The following is a 16,171-nucleotide window of genomic DNA, read 5'->3' as shown; positions in this document are numbered from 1 at the left end:
TACATAAGTTTAAGATGGAAATATTTTTAACAGAATGAGACACCACAATGAAGGCTTCATGAATAATTTATTCCATTTGAAGTTTTGTTTTTTGTTTTTTTTTAAAAAGTATAAACCTTTTCATTTCCTCAATCACAATTTGTACAACTCAGTGTTACGGCATTCGGCAGCAATAGTGTTTGTTCCTTATTCTTTTTTTTGTCACATTAAAAAAAAAAAAGCAATTGGACCATATTAAATGTCACTGCTAAACAACAACTTTAAAACGCCCCTTCATAAAGTGACCAAGCTATTTTGAGAGAGTTGATGCTGACATGTCCAGTAATGACGTTACAATTTTGTAGTTTAAACTCAGTAACTTTAAGGTCCACAAATCCAGTTTGCTTTGAAAACTAAAGCTATTTTAAAACTTCATGAATATATCAACCTGAGGAGTATTTTAGGTCCCAAATCCAGTTTTTTAATTAATACTCCACAAAAGAGAAAACATATATGAAAATTTAAACCACAGTTCTGGGCCCATTAAAACACCAAGAAAAACCGGAAGGTTAAGATTTCCAGCTGATTTGGGGGGGGGGGGGGTAGCAGGGCCAAAAAAATTGTACGTCAAAAATATTTTTCCTTAATTTAGACAAACTAAAATCTTAAGAGGAAACCCAGACCAAAACATTACTCATGCAACATTAAATGTGTTAATAGACTGATATGTGATGCCATAGTGGATGAATAGCAAATTATATGATGCAACAGCATTTAAAAACTTCCTTTTAATGTATTCAATTTGAACATTTTAAATAATGCAACATAGTATTTTGATATTACAGTATTAACATAGTGCTTGATTAAAGATCTGCAAATCTTTGTAGTAACACATTAAGTTAAAAAAATTACCTCAGAAGGTAAATATGAAGACGAAAGGAGAATATTTTAATACAGTAATCTGTGCCATACTGACAATTGAGTACGAATACAGCTGAGGATAGTTGACTAAGTAGTAAGAGCTTAATTTTAGTGGTTTAAGAAAAGTTTAGAAAGATTTAAAAATTACAGCTACTTTAAAATTTAAGGATTACATATAAGTACACTTGGTGGCCTTCTGGCCAAACAATAAGGTGTACAGAAATTTATTCATACAGTGTTAATTCACAGTCCTGATAACTGAATGGCTTGCATAAGAAAGTATGGCTAGATGTTTCTCACTGGCTGGAAGCAGACATTATATAACTAATCTTTTTAAATGCCAAAATACTGAACTTCCACCCTGCTTGGTAATGGATAACTGCACAAAAAACAGACATTAGCACTGTAACAAAGAAGTCAAGGTGTTGGTGATCAACTGGTAGAAAGTATATATTATTTTGCTTACCATTTAAAGTAACAAAAAAAACTACCCATACTTGTCTGTGACAGTACATTAGTAAGTCAGATCCATCATCCTGCATAAAAGGCTTAATTTTTTTTTTCTGAAATAAGTCTCCTGACCTTTTCTAATGGCTATTTAATAATTTTCTATTTAAGTGTGAACTTATATATAAAGGGAAGAAAAAAAATCTTATCAGTAAATCCTGTATATTTGGGAACTACTCCCTGATTCCCAGATAAAAAGGAATTGTATACTGGGTTCCTTCCTTATGGCTCCATATAAAAGAAACTGTCAGGGAATAATTTTTTAAAAATCTATTTTCAAACTGAGGTGTGGTTACTATAAGCTAGTGATATTAAACAACTGAGAATATAGCTTTTATTTTTAAAAGTCACTACTGAGCTAAGTATATAAAAAAGGATACTTTTTATAGAAATTCCAAATAAGCATCTTTTCCCTCAAATCTCAGACAAGTTTTTTTTAAGTACAGAACAAAACATGCCAACATAATCTGTAGTGTGCTAGCATAATTTAAAAATGAATGCAGAGATGTGATCTTTAAATTTTAATTTCAAAAATGCTGACCACTGGAATTGCATTGTAATTTTGAAGTGATTGAAAACATGTCACCAGTTGTGTTCTTTATAGAAAAAACAAGACTTGCTAATGTTTTAATATACACAATTTGAAGAAGTTATATTGTTCATAAGAAAGTGATATTTAAGCTAAGCATACAGTATTTACAAAACAAGTTTCAGTAAAAACAAAACAAAACATACCGAATTACAGTTTTGTAAATACAACTGATTTTGTCTTTGTGGAGAATTAGTGAATGTACAAATTCAGAATTTTGTTAGACTGCTTCCAAGAAAGATAGGTAGACTTGGTGACTGTGAATTCAAGTCAGCAACATACGTAGGAGGCTAACTTGGACTCTCTTGTGAGCAGCACTGTAGAAACATTTTAAGGGGGTAAAGCCTGCAAAAAAGCATTTCTCTTGGCATGTGCAAACAAGAAGGGGGAAAGCTGTATTGAAGGAAGGGGTGAATTAAAGTCCCTAAAATTCAAGTCCCTTCTTTAGGGAGGTGAGAACCTCCTTGGCATATGCCCTGCCTTAATCTGAGCTGTGTTACAGAAAAGTACAGACTCTGGTGTTTGGGACTGCCATCTCCAAACCAAGAAAATTAAATAAATAAAAAAGGCAAAAGGAAACAGGTTAAGTTTAGAAAATGGTTCTTTAACTAGTGGAATAGAGTCTGAATACCAGAATTCACTGAGAATCTATTTACACCACAGTTTGATTGCACACACACACCCATACATATGCATACTCTCACACACATTCCCAATCTTTAATTTAAAAAACAAAAAAAGTCAAACAATCAGAGTGACTGTTCTTAAAATAATTTGTAAAATGCCTAGAGCTGGGCTAAATTTCAACCTTATAGCAGATCCTGAAGATAATTTTCATAATTAATAATATTCCCATGCCTAGATGTGCCACTGTCAAAACTGAAAAAAAAAAAAACCCAAACATTTAAGCATGTAACATTAAACACCAAAATTAGTTTAAGCATTCAGTAGCAAATGTTTTTCTTGTAAAACTAAGTTTCTTTCACTGGAAATGGCCTGAAATATTAGTCATAGCCCTAAACCATAGTACAAAATATAACTGAAGAATTCTCATTTTATTCTAAGTTAAACCACCCAACAATATCACTTGTATATTGCCATCAGTTATTCTGTAAAGGTGTGATAATATAAAATGCTGTAAGACCCGGTACCTTTTCAATTTATAAACACAGTGAACTTCATTACTGTACATGTACTCTGCAACTACAGCTTAGCTGTAAATCCTCCACACACAATGGTATGGACATTATTCCCCCTCTATCCCCATTAAACTGTACATCGAGACAATACAAATTTACTGTCCCACCCACCCCCTTACAAAAAAATAATACTCTAAAAGCAACCCTACTGCAACTTTTTAATTAAGACGATTACATATATTTTAGACCAATTGCTTTAAAGCAAGAAGGCAGTATAAACCTTCTAGGAAAATTTTTATAAAAGAGGTTAAGAAATATAAGACAATTTATACATTTAAAAACTTACAATAAATAAGAGATGCAGGCATTTTTGAATACTAGATACTATAATCCAATACAAGAACATCTTGATGTTCTGAAGCCATATGTTGAAATTCATTGTTCCTCATGTTTCCTCTCCATGCTTTTAATATTCATTTAACATGACTGGGTACTATGGCTCATTACTTTTCACAAATACTGTGACTGGAAAAAAAAAAGGTTAATTTTGCTACGAAAATGTTATAATACGTTTTGTATGATCAGTCATCATCCTAAAGAGTTCAGTATAGTCAATGAAAAATAGCAGGGTTATAGCCCCTCCCCCCAAGTCAAAACAATATTTGTTGAAGTAATAAGAATTAGACCCCATCACAGATGACTTTCACTGAGAAGATAACTGTAACTTAATCTTGCAGCGAAATATCTTTTTTCCTTGTTCTTTTCTTGCACTGTTCCATCGAATGAAGATCACAGCATATTCATGATAAAGTTATATAACTGATTCAGCACCACAAAATGAATTGGGAGACATGAGCGTCTGTCCTGGATTGCAGGGTCACAGGTTAGCCAGGAGAGTGCATTGTACTGTTCCAAAACAAACCTGTAAAGTGTAAGTCATGTATTTACTTTCACTGTAGATTTTTGAAGCATTTCCTAATTATGGCATTTAAGATTCAAAGCCACTTTAAAAAACGTGGAAGGTATGGAATAGAGGGTCCTTGGGGAGATTAAAGATTAACTAATTTTCATAAAAAGTATCCTCAAAAGATTACACATGCTAGAAAGAAAAGCATTCATTCTGAATGATGTACTTCATCTAAAGATCCAAGAGTACACAACTGTAAATTATTGCCAAATATGAGAAAAATACGTAAGAATCAACATTATATTCTTTCAAAGATGCAATAGAGAACCTTTAATGGTAAAAAGAGTTCTACCTGAGGACATCTGAAGTCTGATTTGAGTCAAGTGGGTGGGAGTGTTTACTGTGAAGCAGCTCGTCAGATTGCACTGAAGGCACGTGGAGGTGCAAAGAGGCCTAAAAAAAAAACAGGAAATCAGTCAGCCAAAGGGAAAGTTGTTGGTTTTACCTTATTTTCCCATGGTCTCGTCCTTGATGAAATACCTTTTAGACCTATGTAATGAATGGGCACCACTATAAAGATGCTTGTTCTTCTTAACTAGTTTATTACAGAATTAATTTTTAAGTGCATAATTTATATTCAATCTTACTTTATTTTCATCAGCTCTATTGCTTTTGAGACCACATAATAATCCTTAAAAAATTATTTAAAAGTTATTTTAAAAGTCATTTAAAGTCATCTATTTTCTGAGTATAACAGGCCTAGATGTGTAAATGCTTACAGAAGCACTAAGCGGATAAACCTGAACAGTCTGTCTACAGGTTACATAGAACTTTAAACTATGCACATACCCGTAGGTCCAGCAAAGAAAAGTGAAGAGGAGTAAGCATATGCAAATATACTGCTTACAAAGCTATAAATTTTAAACAAAGCTACCTATGGTGGAATTGTAAGCACTCTAGTAGAGTGCATAGAATGCCTTCTTTTGCCCATGCAATTTCATAATGGAGGCTTGGTGACAACTGTCACACCCATTTCAGTATGACAATGAAGAGTGGAAGAAAGGAATTTCAATTAAAGTGAATCATTTTTTGCTAAATGAGTCAATAATATTATATAAAGTGTTAAAAAAAACTATGAGAGATGAAGAAACTCTTACCAGATCTCATTCTGTATACTGCAAAAGGTACTATTTTATATTTAGGTGATCTCTCCTCTACAACTGTAATATATATATATATATATATATATATACACACACACTCTTGTGTTATATATTCAAGAATATAACCAAAGATATATATTTTTTAACTGCCCATAAACTCTTGATTTATAAAATTATAAGCAAAAGTCTCATATGGCAGATCACTACAAATTAGATGAATATAGTCAGTACCAGAAATTACCATTTAATTTCTATGATAAAAAGATTTTTTAATCACCTAGGTAACAATCTATTATTTTTCCAAGTAAAGAGAAACACATCAGGTGGTTTTACTGCCTATGGTGTAAGAAATAAAATGGAATGTATGAAAACAAAAGGTGAACAAAATTATGGTAAATTATGCCTTACCTGGTAATTCAGACCAGAAGTCCTAATCTTGTTACACTGTATCTGAGGGTGAATGCCCACTTTACACTATCCTCTCTGCAAATAAATATTGAGTAGAAAAGAATCTGGATAGTCCCTTGGACTTTCTGTAAAGTGGTGTTTCCTAAAAAAATGTTCCGTGAAACACTAAGGTCATGAACTATTAATTGGTGTTACACAATCGCTTTCTTGTGTATTAAAGTAAGTTTGGGAAATAGTAGGTATACAATGTTATTTATTGCTGTTTTTCAGAGACTTTGAATGTGCATACATGTATTATAACAACAAAAGGGGGTAGAAAGCATGTGCAACATTTCCCAAAGGACCAAAGAACCCTTTGTTTTGTAGAAACACCAAGGGCTACTATTTTGCAGAAACACACTTGGGAATATGTTCTTGTAATGAGATCTGTACAGACCACTGTACATATATTGGAAGGGGAAGAAAAGTCATATGATAAAACTTTATTACCTTGGCTGACACTCCCTAAATACATTATTGCATCAATAGTCAATTCAGATCAACAGCTGTTGTATTCTTTATGAATGTGCTACAGAAGTTCAATGCTTAGTCTCAAATGTCACTGACTCGATGGGGCCAAGATTATCAAGATTTAATACCAACAGGCTTAAGAGAGGGCAAGCCTATTGGTTCAGGTACCCACTAAAATATAATGCCCCCAAACTAAGCATAGTATTCAACGTTAACCCTACAAGTAAAAAATCAACTGGCAAGAAGTGAGGTTAGCATGACTTCTAGAATAAAACAGTCAACTTCTGGTGCGTGTAACGTTAAGAATAAGTGAATCAGATCTGAATTTCATATTTTGGAATAGTAGTAAAGCAGCAGCAGTAACAAACTCTGGACAGGGCTTTCACATCTCATTTTACCATTTTATAATGTATCTCAACCTCGTTATGTCACTTGCTAATGAACTTGTTTTGATAAATAAGTTACTATGGGTCTGAGAATCTTAGCACTTGAAAACCACTTAATAGTTTTAACACAGCAATTTACACAAAGGTAGAAAAAAATTTTGAGGTAGTAAATGGACCTAAATATCAAATATTCTTACGAAATTATGAATCCTTTAATCCCCAAAATACTGTGGCATAATAGCAGTATGATGTAATTCAAAGAATACAGTATAATCATGAAAGGATCCAGACTGTAGTCCTGGGTCTACTATCAATTTATAACTTTGGACAAATGAGAGTTTTTCTCAACTTTAATATGCTCACCTAGAAAATGAAAAGGTCAGATTAAAAGTAATATAAGGTTCACTCAGCTCTAAAGTTCCATATGTGCGGCTCCAAATATAAGAGCAAGGGTCCCAGAAATATGACTTAAGATTAATTAGAAGTTCAAACTTAGTATCAATTTGAAAAGTAGAGCTGTTTCATAATTAGATAACTTCTTTGTGATCTTGTCCTATTTCACAATGCATTTAATAAGACCTTAGACACTCCTCTACATTTCTTAGGAATTAAGCCATCAATTAGCATTATTTAGGAACTGGCATAGAAATGGAAATACCTTAAGGAAAAGGGGACACTGATATTGTGCTTGAGGACATGCTGACCAGAACCAGTCAGGTAACGGACCCGCTTTGGCAGTTGATACAAAGTAACCAAGGGCCAATGGTTGCTGAAGAATATTAGTTACTTCATCATGAGATTCTGTTGAAAGTAGCCGATCAGTACCTTGACCCTTAAATAGAGAAAATTAAAAGTGTGTTAGTTCATTTGCTATACCTCGGCACTAGATATACAGAATGGTTTATGGTAATCAGTCTCACGATCTTATGACATCTATTTAAAAAAATACTAAAGGATACTGAAAAAAATCAATTGGCATGTACTTAATAAGAAAATCGTAATTAGTAACAATATTAAAAGAATGAGTTTTAAGAGTTATATGGGGAAATTAATATACCAGCTGTCTAACAAGTTTGTATTATTATGCCGAGCCCATGTTCAGTGTATGTATATATATATATAAGCCTTTCCAACCAACTGAAAAATACAAAATGTTCAATGAAAGTTCTAACTTACTTCCTCAACTAATTCCTGACCACCACGCCTCAATCCAAAAGGTAAATTACATTTAGTTTTGTTCATCTAACACTATAAAATGCAGTTATTAGTGTTTTGGAAAGCATTAGGGCAATGGGAAGGGACAACTATTAAGTGATGCTCATATCCTTTAGATTAGTCCATGTATTTTATTTATGTTAAGGAAATAGATAAAAAGAAGAAAAATGATATGTATGGAAATGTTCACTGCAACATTAGCTACAACAGAAAAAAATAAAATGCTAAATGTCTAACATTTTGGGAATAACAAATTATGGGAAAACGATGTTAAAAACCTGATTACACTAATTTATACATATTGAAAGCTGCAATATAAATGCATGTGAAAGGAACGTAATCTGCTAAAAGTAAAAGTGATTTTATTAAAGTGATGAGATTACTGGTGCTTTTCTATACTCATATATATTTTTTGAATAATCTCACTTTTTTTTCCCCAGGGTTTTTTATTTTTATGTAATCTCTACACCCATTGTGGGGCTCGAACTTAAAACCCTGAAATCAAGAGTTGCATACTTTACCAACTGAGCCAGCCAGGCACCTCAAAAATCTCACTTCTTTCTAGCTTTAAAAAAAAAAAAAAAAAGAAAGAAAGAAAAAAGGAAGGAGGGAAGGAAAGGATGCAAGGTAAACCTAGAGAAAGATCCTTATTTTAAAAGGGCAGGTTCTAAACATATGCATACTGTAACAATCAAACAACCGTTATATATAATTTCACTCAAAGACGTTATTCCAAGGAAGCCCAATTAGTTTTGAGTTCAAACAGAAGGACAAGACAGCCTGCTTCCCAAATGCTAAAAATTAAGACAGAGGGAAGAAGAAGGGTGGTCAGTGTTTCTTCTGTTCTCATGAGAAAATTAGTATTTCTATTATGTTCCTCCTCACAGCTCTGATATGAATGGCAGCTCTTAGAGCATATACTAATTCTCAGGTAATCTGATCCTATACCTGATTAGAAGCTATGGTAAAGTGGCAGGAAAACTACGAAAGGAGGACTAAAGCCAAGTAGTCTAGAAAACATGAAGTCAGGGACAGCAGAGCCTTAGAGACTCTCTTTATAATACACAATTCAAAGTAGTAACACCTGTAAGACAGACGTGCAGAAACGTACTATTAATCTCACTTCTTGCTAATTTCCAAGGAAAAAAATGTTTTATTTCATATATCAATCCATTAATAAGTTAATGAATGACATTTAGATTAACTAAGCTTTTATAATACAGTTACCTTGCCAGCATCACCTCCATGGGGGTAATGAGATCCTGGAGAATGTACAGGAGACCCCGTTGGAGATGCAGGAAGAATATTTATGATATCAGGGTCAAGATCATCTCCTGTGTCTAACAAATCAAAGATACCCATTCCATCTGCTCCATCTATACAGGAGAAAGAAAAATAAATAAATCCTCCATTTTTCACATCCTGCAGTCATTTATAGGAGAGGGTTAAAATAATGAATTTTAACCAAAATGGGTTAATTTAATTAACATCTATTGAATGTCTACCATGTGCCAGGTATTGTTTTTAGGAGCCATATAAACAATTACACATTATAAACAAGCATGTGGTAGTGGGAATAATGCCCTCCCCCAGGATGTCCACATCCTAATCCCAGGAATGTGTGAATATGTTACCATAAAGAACTTTGCAGATGTGATCAAGCTAAGGATCTTGAGATGGGGAGATTATTCTGGATTATCCTGGTGGGTCCAATGTAATCACAGGGGTCCTAATAAGAGGGAGGCAGTAGGGTTAGAGTCAGTGATGGAGATGTGATGATGCTACACTGCTGCTGATGGAAGAAGGGGCCATGAGCAAGAGGTGCAGGTGGTCTCTAGAAGCTGGCAAAGGCAAAGAAACAGATTCTCCCTTACAGCCTCCAGAAAGAACCAACCCTGAAGACACACTGACTTTAGCCCAGTTAAGAGTGATTTTAAACTTTTGATCTCCAGAACTGTACGATAATAAACGTGTGTTGTTTTTAAATGTATTTAAAATGGGGACTATGCACAATTAATACTCTAATTCTTTATTATGTAAAATATATTCAAGTTATTGCATAAACCACTGAAAGAAGAAAATAATAAATACTCCTTACTTGTGATTTTGTTTCTTTTTTTAAAGTACTAGTCATTATGTCAAAATCAGGGACAAGGCAGGTGACCCCCTACTTGTGAGTTTAGAGATGTACCATTTTCTAAGGTACCTCAGAGCAAATGGAATATCATTTATTTTCTCTTCTACTAAATGTAATCTGTAAGTTTATCTACAAGAGTTATCCCCTACTATGGCAGTTTATATAAATTATTTTGGCAAATCAATTTAGAAAGGAATATAAAATGTGCTACAAACTCTATGGTCTATGTACAGATAGCAAGCAGCACAGGCAAAAACCTGTGCATTTTATGATCAATGTTGTCTTTTAAAATAAGTACATATGAGATAATTCACAGCACTAGTTCCAATATCACTAAGGTAGAAGAATGGCTGTATTAGTTTCCTACTGCCTTTTTAACAAACTACCACAAACTTGTTGACTCAAAACAACACACCTTCATTCTCTTACAGTTCTGGGGTCCAAAAGTCCAAAATCAGTTTTACTGGGCTGAAATCAAAGTACTGGTCATTAGGTCAAAATCAGGAACCAGGAGGCCTATGCTCTTTGTGGAGGCTCCAGGGGAAATCTGTTTTCTTCTCTTCTCCAGTATCTAGAACTACATTCCTTGCATTCCTTGGCTCATGGCCCCTTCCTCCATCTTTGAAGTCAGCAGGACAGCATCATTTCTCTGACTTTCCTTCCCTCCGTTTCCATCACATGACCTTCTCCTCTTTTGTGCATCACCAAATTTCCCTTTGCTTCCCTCTTATAAGGATACACATGATTGCATTTAGTGCCCACAGTGCATAACCCAGGATAACCTCTCCATCTCAAGATCTTTAACTTGATCACATATGCAAAGTCTTCTTTGGTCATCTAAGGTTAACATTCATAGGTTTCAGAAACATTTACCGGACAAGGATAGGTTTGGGGAGGCACTCTTCAGCCTAAAGTCAGCCACAATCATCCAGGCTTATTTTATATTTGCAAACCTTTATTTTTTTTTTTTTTAAAGACTTTATTTATTTATTTGACAGAGATAGAGACAGCCAGCGAGAGAGGGAACACAAGCAGGAGGAGTGGGAGAGGAAGAAGCAGGCTCATAGCAGAGGAGCCTGATGTGGGGCTCGATCCCATAACGCCAGGATCACGCCCTGAGCTGAAGGCAGACGCTTAACCGCTGTGCCACCCAGGCGCCCCTATATTTGCAAACCTTTAAAGAACAATGCACCTACCATTGTTGGGATTAAAAGCTAAGTCCAAATTTTCAGTGGTGTAAGTAGCTGAAGCTACTTGCACAGAAGCAGAAGTAGGGAACACAAGTATATGAGTACATGATGTATCCTGTGGGGTATTTAGCTGAGATGTCTGCATGTTTAGAGTGGTGCTTCTTCCAAATACAGAACCAGTTGACACAGAATCTGAAAATAAAGAGAATTTATTTTTTCTTTCAATAAAAGAATCAATTTTACATAATACTAGAAACACAGCACATGAAGAATTAAATCTGATATAAACTAAGGATAGCTAACCTGGCATAATAACAAAAGAGCCTTGGGGTTCCATTGCTACCAAGCAAGCACTGAGAATGCTGGGAGAGTCTGCAGCAGATATACCACACATTCTACACATGTCTTTGAGCCTTTTACTTAGGGACTGCAAGTTTCGACGACTCAGCAAACTGCTCCAATCTGTGGGTATCAATAGTAAAAAAAAAAAAAAAAAAAAAAAAAAAAACAATATCCAAAGTAACAGCATTGTTAACACCCTCTAGAACTAAAGTTAAAACATAATGGTTTTAAAATTCGTGAATTCCTCAAATAGGAGTTATCATGAAGCCAAAAATCTCTTATTGCTGATGTTACTCAACATCCTTTGTCCCCCTAACTTTAATGTATGTCAACATCAATTAGTATCTGCTAAAAAGGGGATGAGCTGAATAACAAGCAGAAAGAGGAAAAAATGGAAGACAATAAATAAGAACAGTAGTAACAACACTGGTTATTCAAGTCAAAATATAGTAAAATGTCCTTTTAAAACTGGAATTAAGCCATCTGTGACCCAGACATATGTGATTCCTCTTTGAAAACAAAACAAAAAACTAGTTTTTATAACCTCTGCATTTTATTCAGTACATACACATAGATGTGGTCTGACAGTGTATTAATTAACATAAAGCAGAAATTGAAGTACTTAACAATCAAAGCGCAATTTTACCTTTCAATTCTCCATGACCAATCCTTCCTAAGCGGCCAATTACAACTCTCCACGGTAATGAACTCATTTGTACAAGTCCTAAGCACCACTCCCAAAGTTTCTGTAGACCAAACCTTCTAGCAGATCCTTTTTTCCGACGAGCTCTGTTGTACAAAGAGACAATTAAATATTTCTAAAATTCGTAAGAGAACATTTTAAAAGAGCTCAAATTTGTAAAAAACTATTTTTTAATGTCCCAATTTTTAATGTTTGACAATTTTTACGTAAGTCCTAGGCAAGAATATACATAAAACCATAGGTTTAGCATGCTTTCTGTTTTTCATAATACACATTAAAATAGATTCTTAACTTAAAAATTGTCCACGAAACACCAAAATTCATCAGAAACATTGTTCTACACCAGAGACTGGCAAACATTTTCTTTAAAGGGCCAACAATTTAAGCTTTTGGAGGCCATCAAGATTCTGTTGCAACAGTAACCCTGCTGCTGCAGCATGAAAGCAGCCACAGATAATACTTAAACGCGTGTAGCCAGATTTGGCCCACGGGCTGTGGTGTGCCAACCCTTCCTCTATACTTTAAGTTGAAGAATATTACAAAATACTACACTTCTCAGACCAAACACTGTTGTGTTTTCTGCATGCATGTCCTTTATTAGGCAAATAACATGACATAAGCACTCTGTGGCTGAGCAACGGTAGCTATGACTGGCTGACTGAGTACTTAATATATAGCAAGCATTATACCCAGTCAATTTACACATTATATCTCATTTCAGCCTAATAAACCCTACGAGGCAGATAAAATTATTCTTCCAGTTTTACAGAGAAGCAAGCTGGAGCTCAGCTGGCTAAAGTAATTTTCTCAAGATTGCATGCCCAGTAAGTAGCAGCATTGGGATTTGAACCCAGGTCACTATGACTCTGGAGTTGGACCTTTTAATCATTGTATCACTTCTACTTTCAGTCAAATGGCAATCCTATCTTTGTACTGGAAAGGTGATATTCCTTCTCTACTCTTTCTTGTCCTTCACAGATAAGCATACTATTTCCAAAATTCACTTAATGAGAATTTTAAAAAATCAAAATTGTGTAAAGGAAATACGGTAGGAAGTATTCCTCTAATGTTTATTAAAAATGGTCAATAAATCTTTATAACCAATAATATAAAATCAGTGTTTCTATAGTCCACTTCTCAGCACCACTATAACCTAATTTTCATTAAACATTTTCTGCATATATCAACTTCTGAACTTAAACTGATCTTTATATAATAAAAAAATAAAGGATAGAACCAAACCTCAAAACTGAACATTACGTCATGGACTTGCCTTTCAGGTTCTCTTAGGCCTTGTTCACTAGCTTTGAAACATGTTACTAGAAATGTCTATTAGGTTATAACTTAATATGAGGCTTACCTATTGTGACCTATTAGTTACAGCCTTCATAAATAACTGAGCATGATAACTAATTACTACCAGGAAGAATTCTAAAAATAAGGCCACCATTTTCAGAAGACATTCCAACATTTAAAAGGAAAATTTTCAGTCAACAAGGAAATTAACTCAGTTAATTAGAGATTATATTTTAGATGGTACTTGAGAGAAATAAATGCCACAGGATGCTCTTTTTTAATTGCAGAGGGCGCTCTCATTCCATTCCTTAAAATTTCTTAGGCTGAAATCACTGCCTCAAGCTTTATTACATGGAATTTAGGGACTTTAATCTCCTTTGTCTGTGTAACAAAGATCACTCAAAATTACTTCTAATTATACAATATATTCACTACCCAAAAAAGTGGAAAGCACCCACAATCCCAAAACTTAACGAACATGACCTTCCGAACAGTTTTCTATTCATTAAAAATGAAACACTGTGTGTGAGAGAAAATTTTTTAAAATGGATGATATAATGATACACTTAAGGAAACAGAGGTACCTATTTGGGACATCGATGTTAATGATACAAGTTTCTAAAAGTTCTCCATATAGATCTGTGCAAGATGCAAGAATCCATCTTTGATCATGTGATAAACAGTAGCCCACGAAAAGAACATTATATTTCTGTCCAGCTTCTCCAAATGTTTCTCCTAGCTCTGTCTGTTTATCCTTCACTGGAGCCAGAATAAAAGGAGGTGTATAAAGTCGAATACACTCTGGTCTCTGTAAAATAAAAAATTAAGGTAGTATGGTACTACACAATCATAGAAAAATCTTTTATTGAAAATGTGATATATTATCTCTACCCAATTATAAGATAATTGGAAAATGAGAACTAAACAGAGAACTGCATTTAGTTTTGTATAAAATCATAAAACGTATAGTCATTCAATAACTTTGGTCATAGAAAACATACTTACATCAGGACTTTTAAGAGCAGTTTCCATGGCTAAACCTGGACCAAAGCCAGTCAATGTTTTCACGTTGGTTGATGTTGGAAGTGGTCTCCGACACTGGGTAAAGGCCGAAAAAGCCAGGGATTTTAAATGCTGGGTATAGATTTGTCTATCTTCATGTTTCACAGGTTGTAACAGGTACTGACAAGGAACAATCTAAGAATTATAGGCAAATATTACAAAGGTTAAACTTCCAAAAATAAAAATAAAAAGAACCATGGGTCTAAAACCCTGTTAAAAACATTTACTAGAAAATTTAAACAAAACCTAATTAATATTCTAAAGAATTTTATTATATAGGTTTTTAATAATCAATTTTACTAACAGGTTACGTAAACCTTTTAAAATTTCTACACAGCAATAATATTAATACTGCCATTGATGAGTCTATAAAGAAATAATTCAGAATCTCTGCAAACAAGTTAATATCATTAATTTCTTTTTAATTTTTTTATTTTTTAAAGAGTTATTTGAGAGCGCACGAGAATGCATGTGTGAGCGAGGGGAGGGGCAGAGGGAGAGGGTGAGGGAGGATCCTCAAGCAGATTCCCACTGAGCACGGAGCCCGAGAGGGAGCTCAATCCCAGGACCCTGACACCATAACCAGGCCAAATTCAAGAGTAAGGCGCTTAACCAACTGAGCTACTCAGCACTCCCCACCTACTTTAAAATGTAGGCTCCATGCCAAGGGCTTGACCTCATGACCCTGAGATCAAGACCTGAGCTAAGATCAAGAGTCAGAAGCTTAACCAACTGAGCCAACCTGGCATCCCTAATATCATTAATTTCTACTTTTACTTGCCATCTATCTTATTTAGAACTCTAGTTTATATAGATCCATACTCTGGTCTTCTATTTAAGCTTATGGATTTAAAAACTGGTTTATAAAAATAACACAAGAGAAATATTTAATGTACTTAAATACAATCTTTTTATTCTCCATTATTACTGTGGTATGATTATAAAGTTTATCTTTTAGAAAATCCCTAAGGTTCAATTATAGTATCACTTAAAGTAAAATGTAATAGAACTTGACTTTTAAAAAAAAAATCAACTTGGATACAAAATAGTATTTTTGAAACTTCTGTCTACATCAAACTGTTTTATATATGTTTAACTTGCAAAAGTTATCATTCTTACCTGTACAGAAACAGTACTCTTAATATGAGGAGGAAGAGTCTGGACCATTTCCAGAAAGCATCGAAGTAGCCCCAAAGTCCATACATTAGAAGAATTAGTGCTCTCATCTTTATTTTCATAGGTAAAAGGATCAATTATATAAACAACAATTGCAGGTGGATAAGTGATTGCATGTGAGTCACCATCTGTGGGGATACCCACTTTATCCCGATCCATCGTGCTAAAATTTAAGGTAGAAATAAACAGTTAGGAAAAAAGTTGTACCATAATTTTGAGGTAATATCAAAAAGCAGGTTCTCAATAACCTCTCCCCTTTTTCTGGTGGGGGGTGTCTGAGAGCTTCTCTAAAAATTGAGAGACACCTCTTTCTCTCCAAATAGAACAGTAAACGCACACAATTTCATGGTATACAAATACCCTTACGTTAAGAGGGCTTGCATTAAAAAAGGGAATAGAATTTTTAAAACCACAGAATATCCAGAAACACTAGAGAGCTTGGTGCTTAAGTGATAAAACTGAGACAAAGATAGGTTAACTGAGCTGCTGAAGATCACAAAGCAGAGCTACACCAGAAAGAAACCAGGTTTTCAGACTTAGT

The 16,171-nt window shown here is 34.3% G+C and overlaps 1 protein-coding gene and 1 long non-coding RNA gene across 4 annotated transcripts in view; one reads left to right on the top strand and one right to left on the bottom strand.

The window, feature by feature from the left end:
- Window positions 1-16,171, top strand: part of LOC148107978 (uncharacterized) — a 39,627-nt gene that overhangs the window by 10,833 nt on the left and 12,623 nt on the right. The window lies entirely within an intron of this gene.
- Window positions 49-16,171, bottom strand: part of MED13 (mediator complex subunit 13) — a 269,001-nt gene continuing 252,878 nt past the window's right edge. For all 3 annotated transcript variants that reach the window (XM_087854559.1, XM_087854560.1, XM_045773567.2), the window contains 10 exons: window positions 15,574-15,793; window positions 14,398-14,589; window positions 13,977-14,200; window positions 12,040-12,182; window positions 11,355-11,513; window positions 11,058-11,243; window positions 8,952-9,100; window positions 7,168-7,341; window positions 4,395-4,495; window positions 49-4,057 (listed from right to left, as the gene is read on the bottom strand). In XM_087854559.1, coding sequence (XP_087710685.1) covers window positions 3,925-4,057; window positions 4,395-4,495; window positions 7,168-7,341; window positions 8,952-9,100; window positions 11,058-11,243; window positions 11,355-11,513; window positions 12,040-12,182; window positions 13,977-14,200; window positions 14,398-14,589; window positions 15,574-15,793 — 1,681 coding nt within the window. In that variant the 3' untranslated portion in view covers window positions 49-3,924. The remainder of the gene's footprint in view (window positions 4,058-4,394; window positions 4,496-7,167; window positions 7,342-8,951; window positions 9,101-11,057; window positions 11,244-11,354; window positions 11,514-12,039; window positions 12,183-13,976; window positions 14,201-14,397; window positions 14,590-15,573; window positions 15,794-16,171) is intronic.

The sequence above is a fragment of the Ursus americanus genome, chromosome 23 (genome assembly GCF_024610735.1).
Source record: "Ursus americanus isolate L20-20 chromosome 23, mUrsAme1.1.p, whole genome shotgun sequence".
In the NCBI taxonomy this organism is placed as follows: Eukaryota; Metazoa; Chordata; class Mammalia; order Carnivora; family Ursidae; genus Ursus; species Ursus americanus.
Note: the sequence above shows the minus strand (reverse complement) of the source record. Positions and strands in the feature narration are given on the sequence as shown.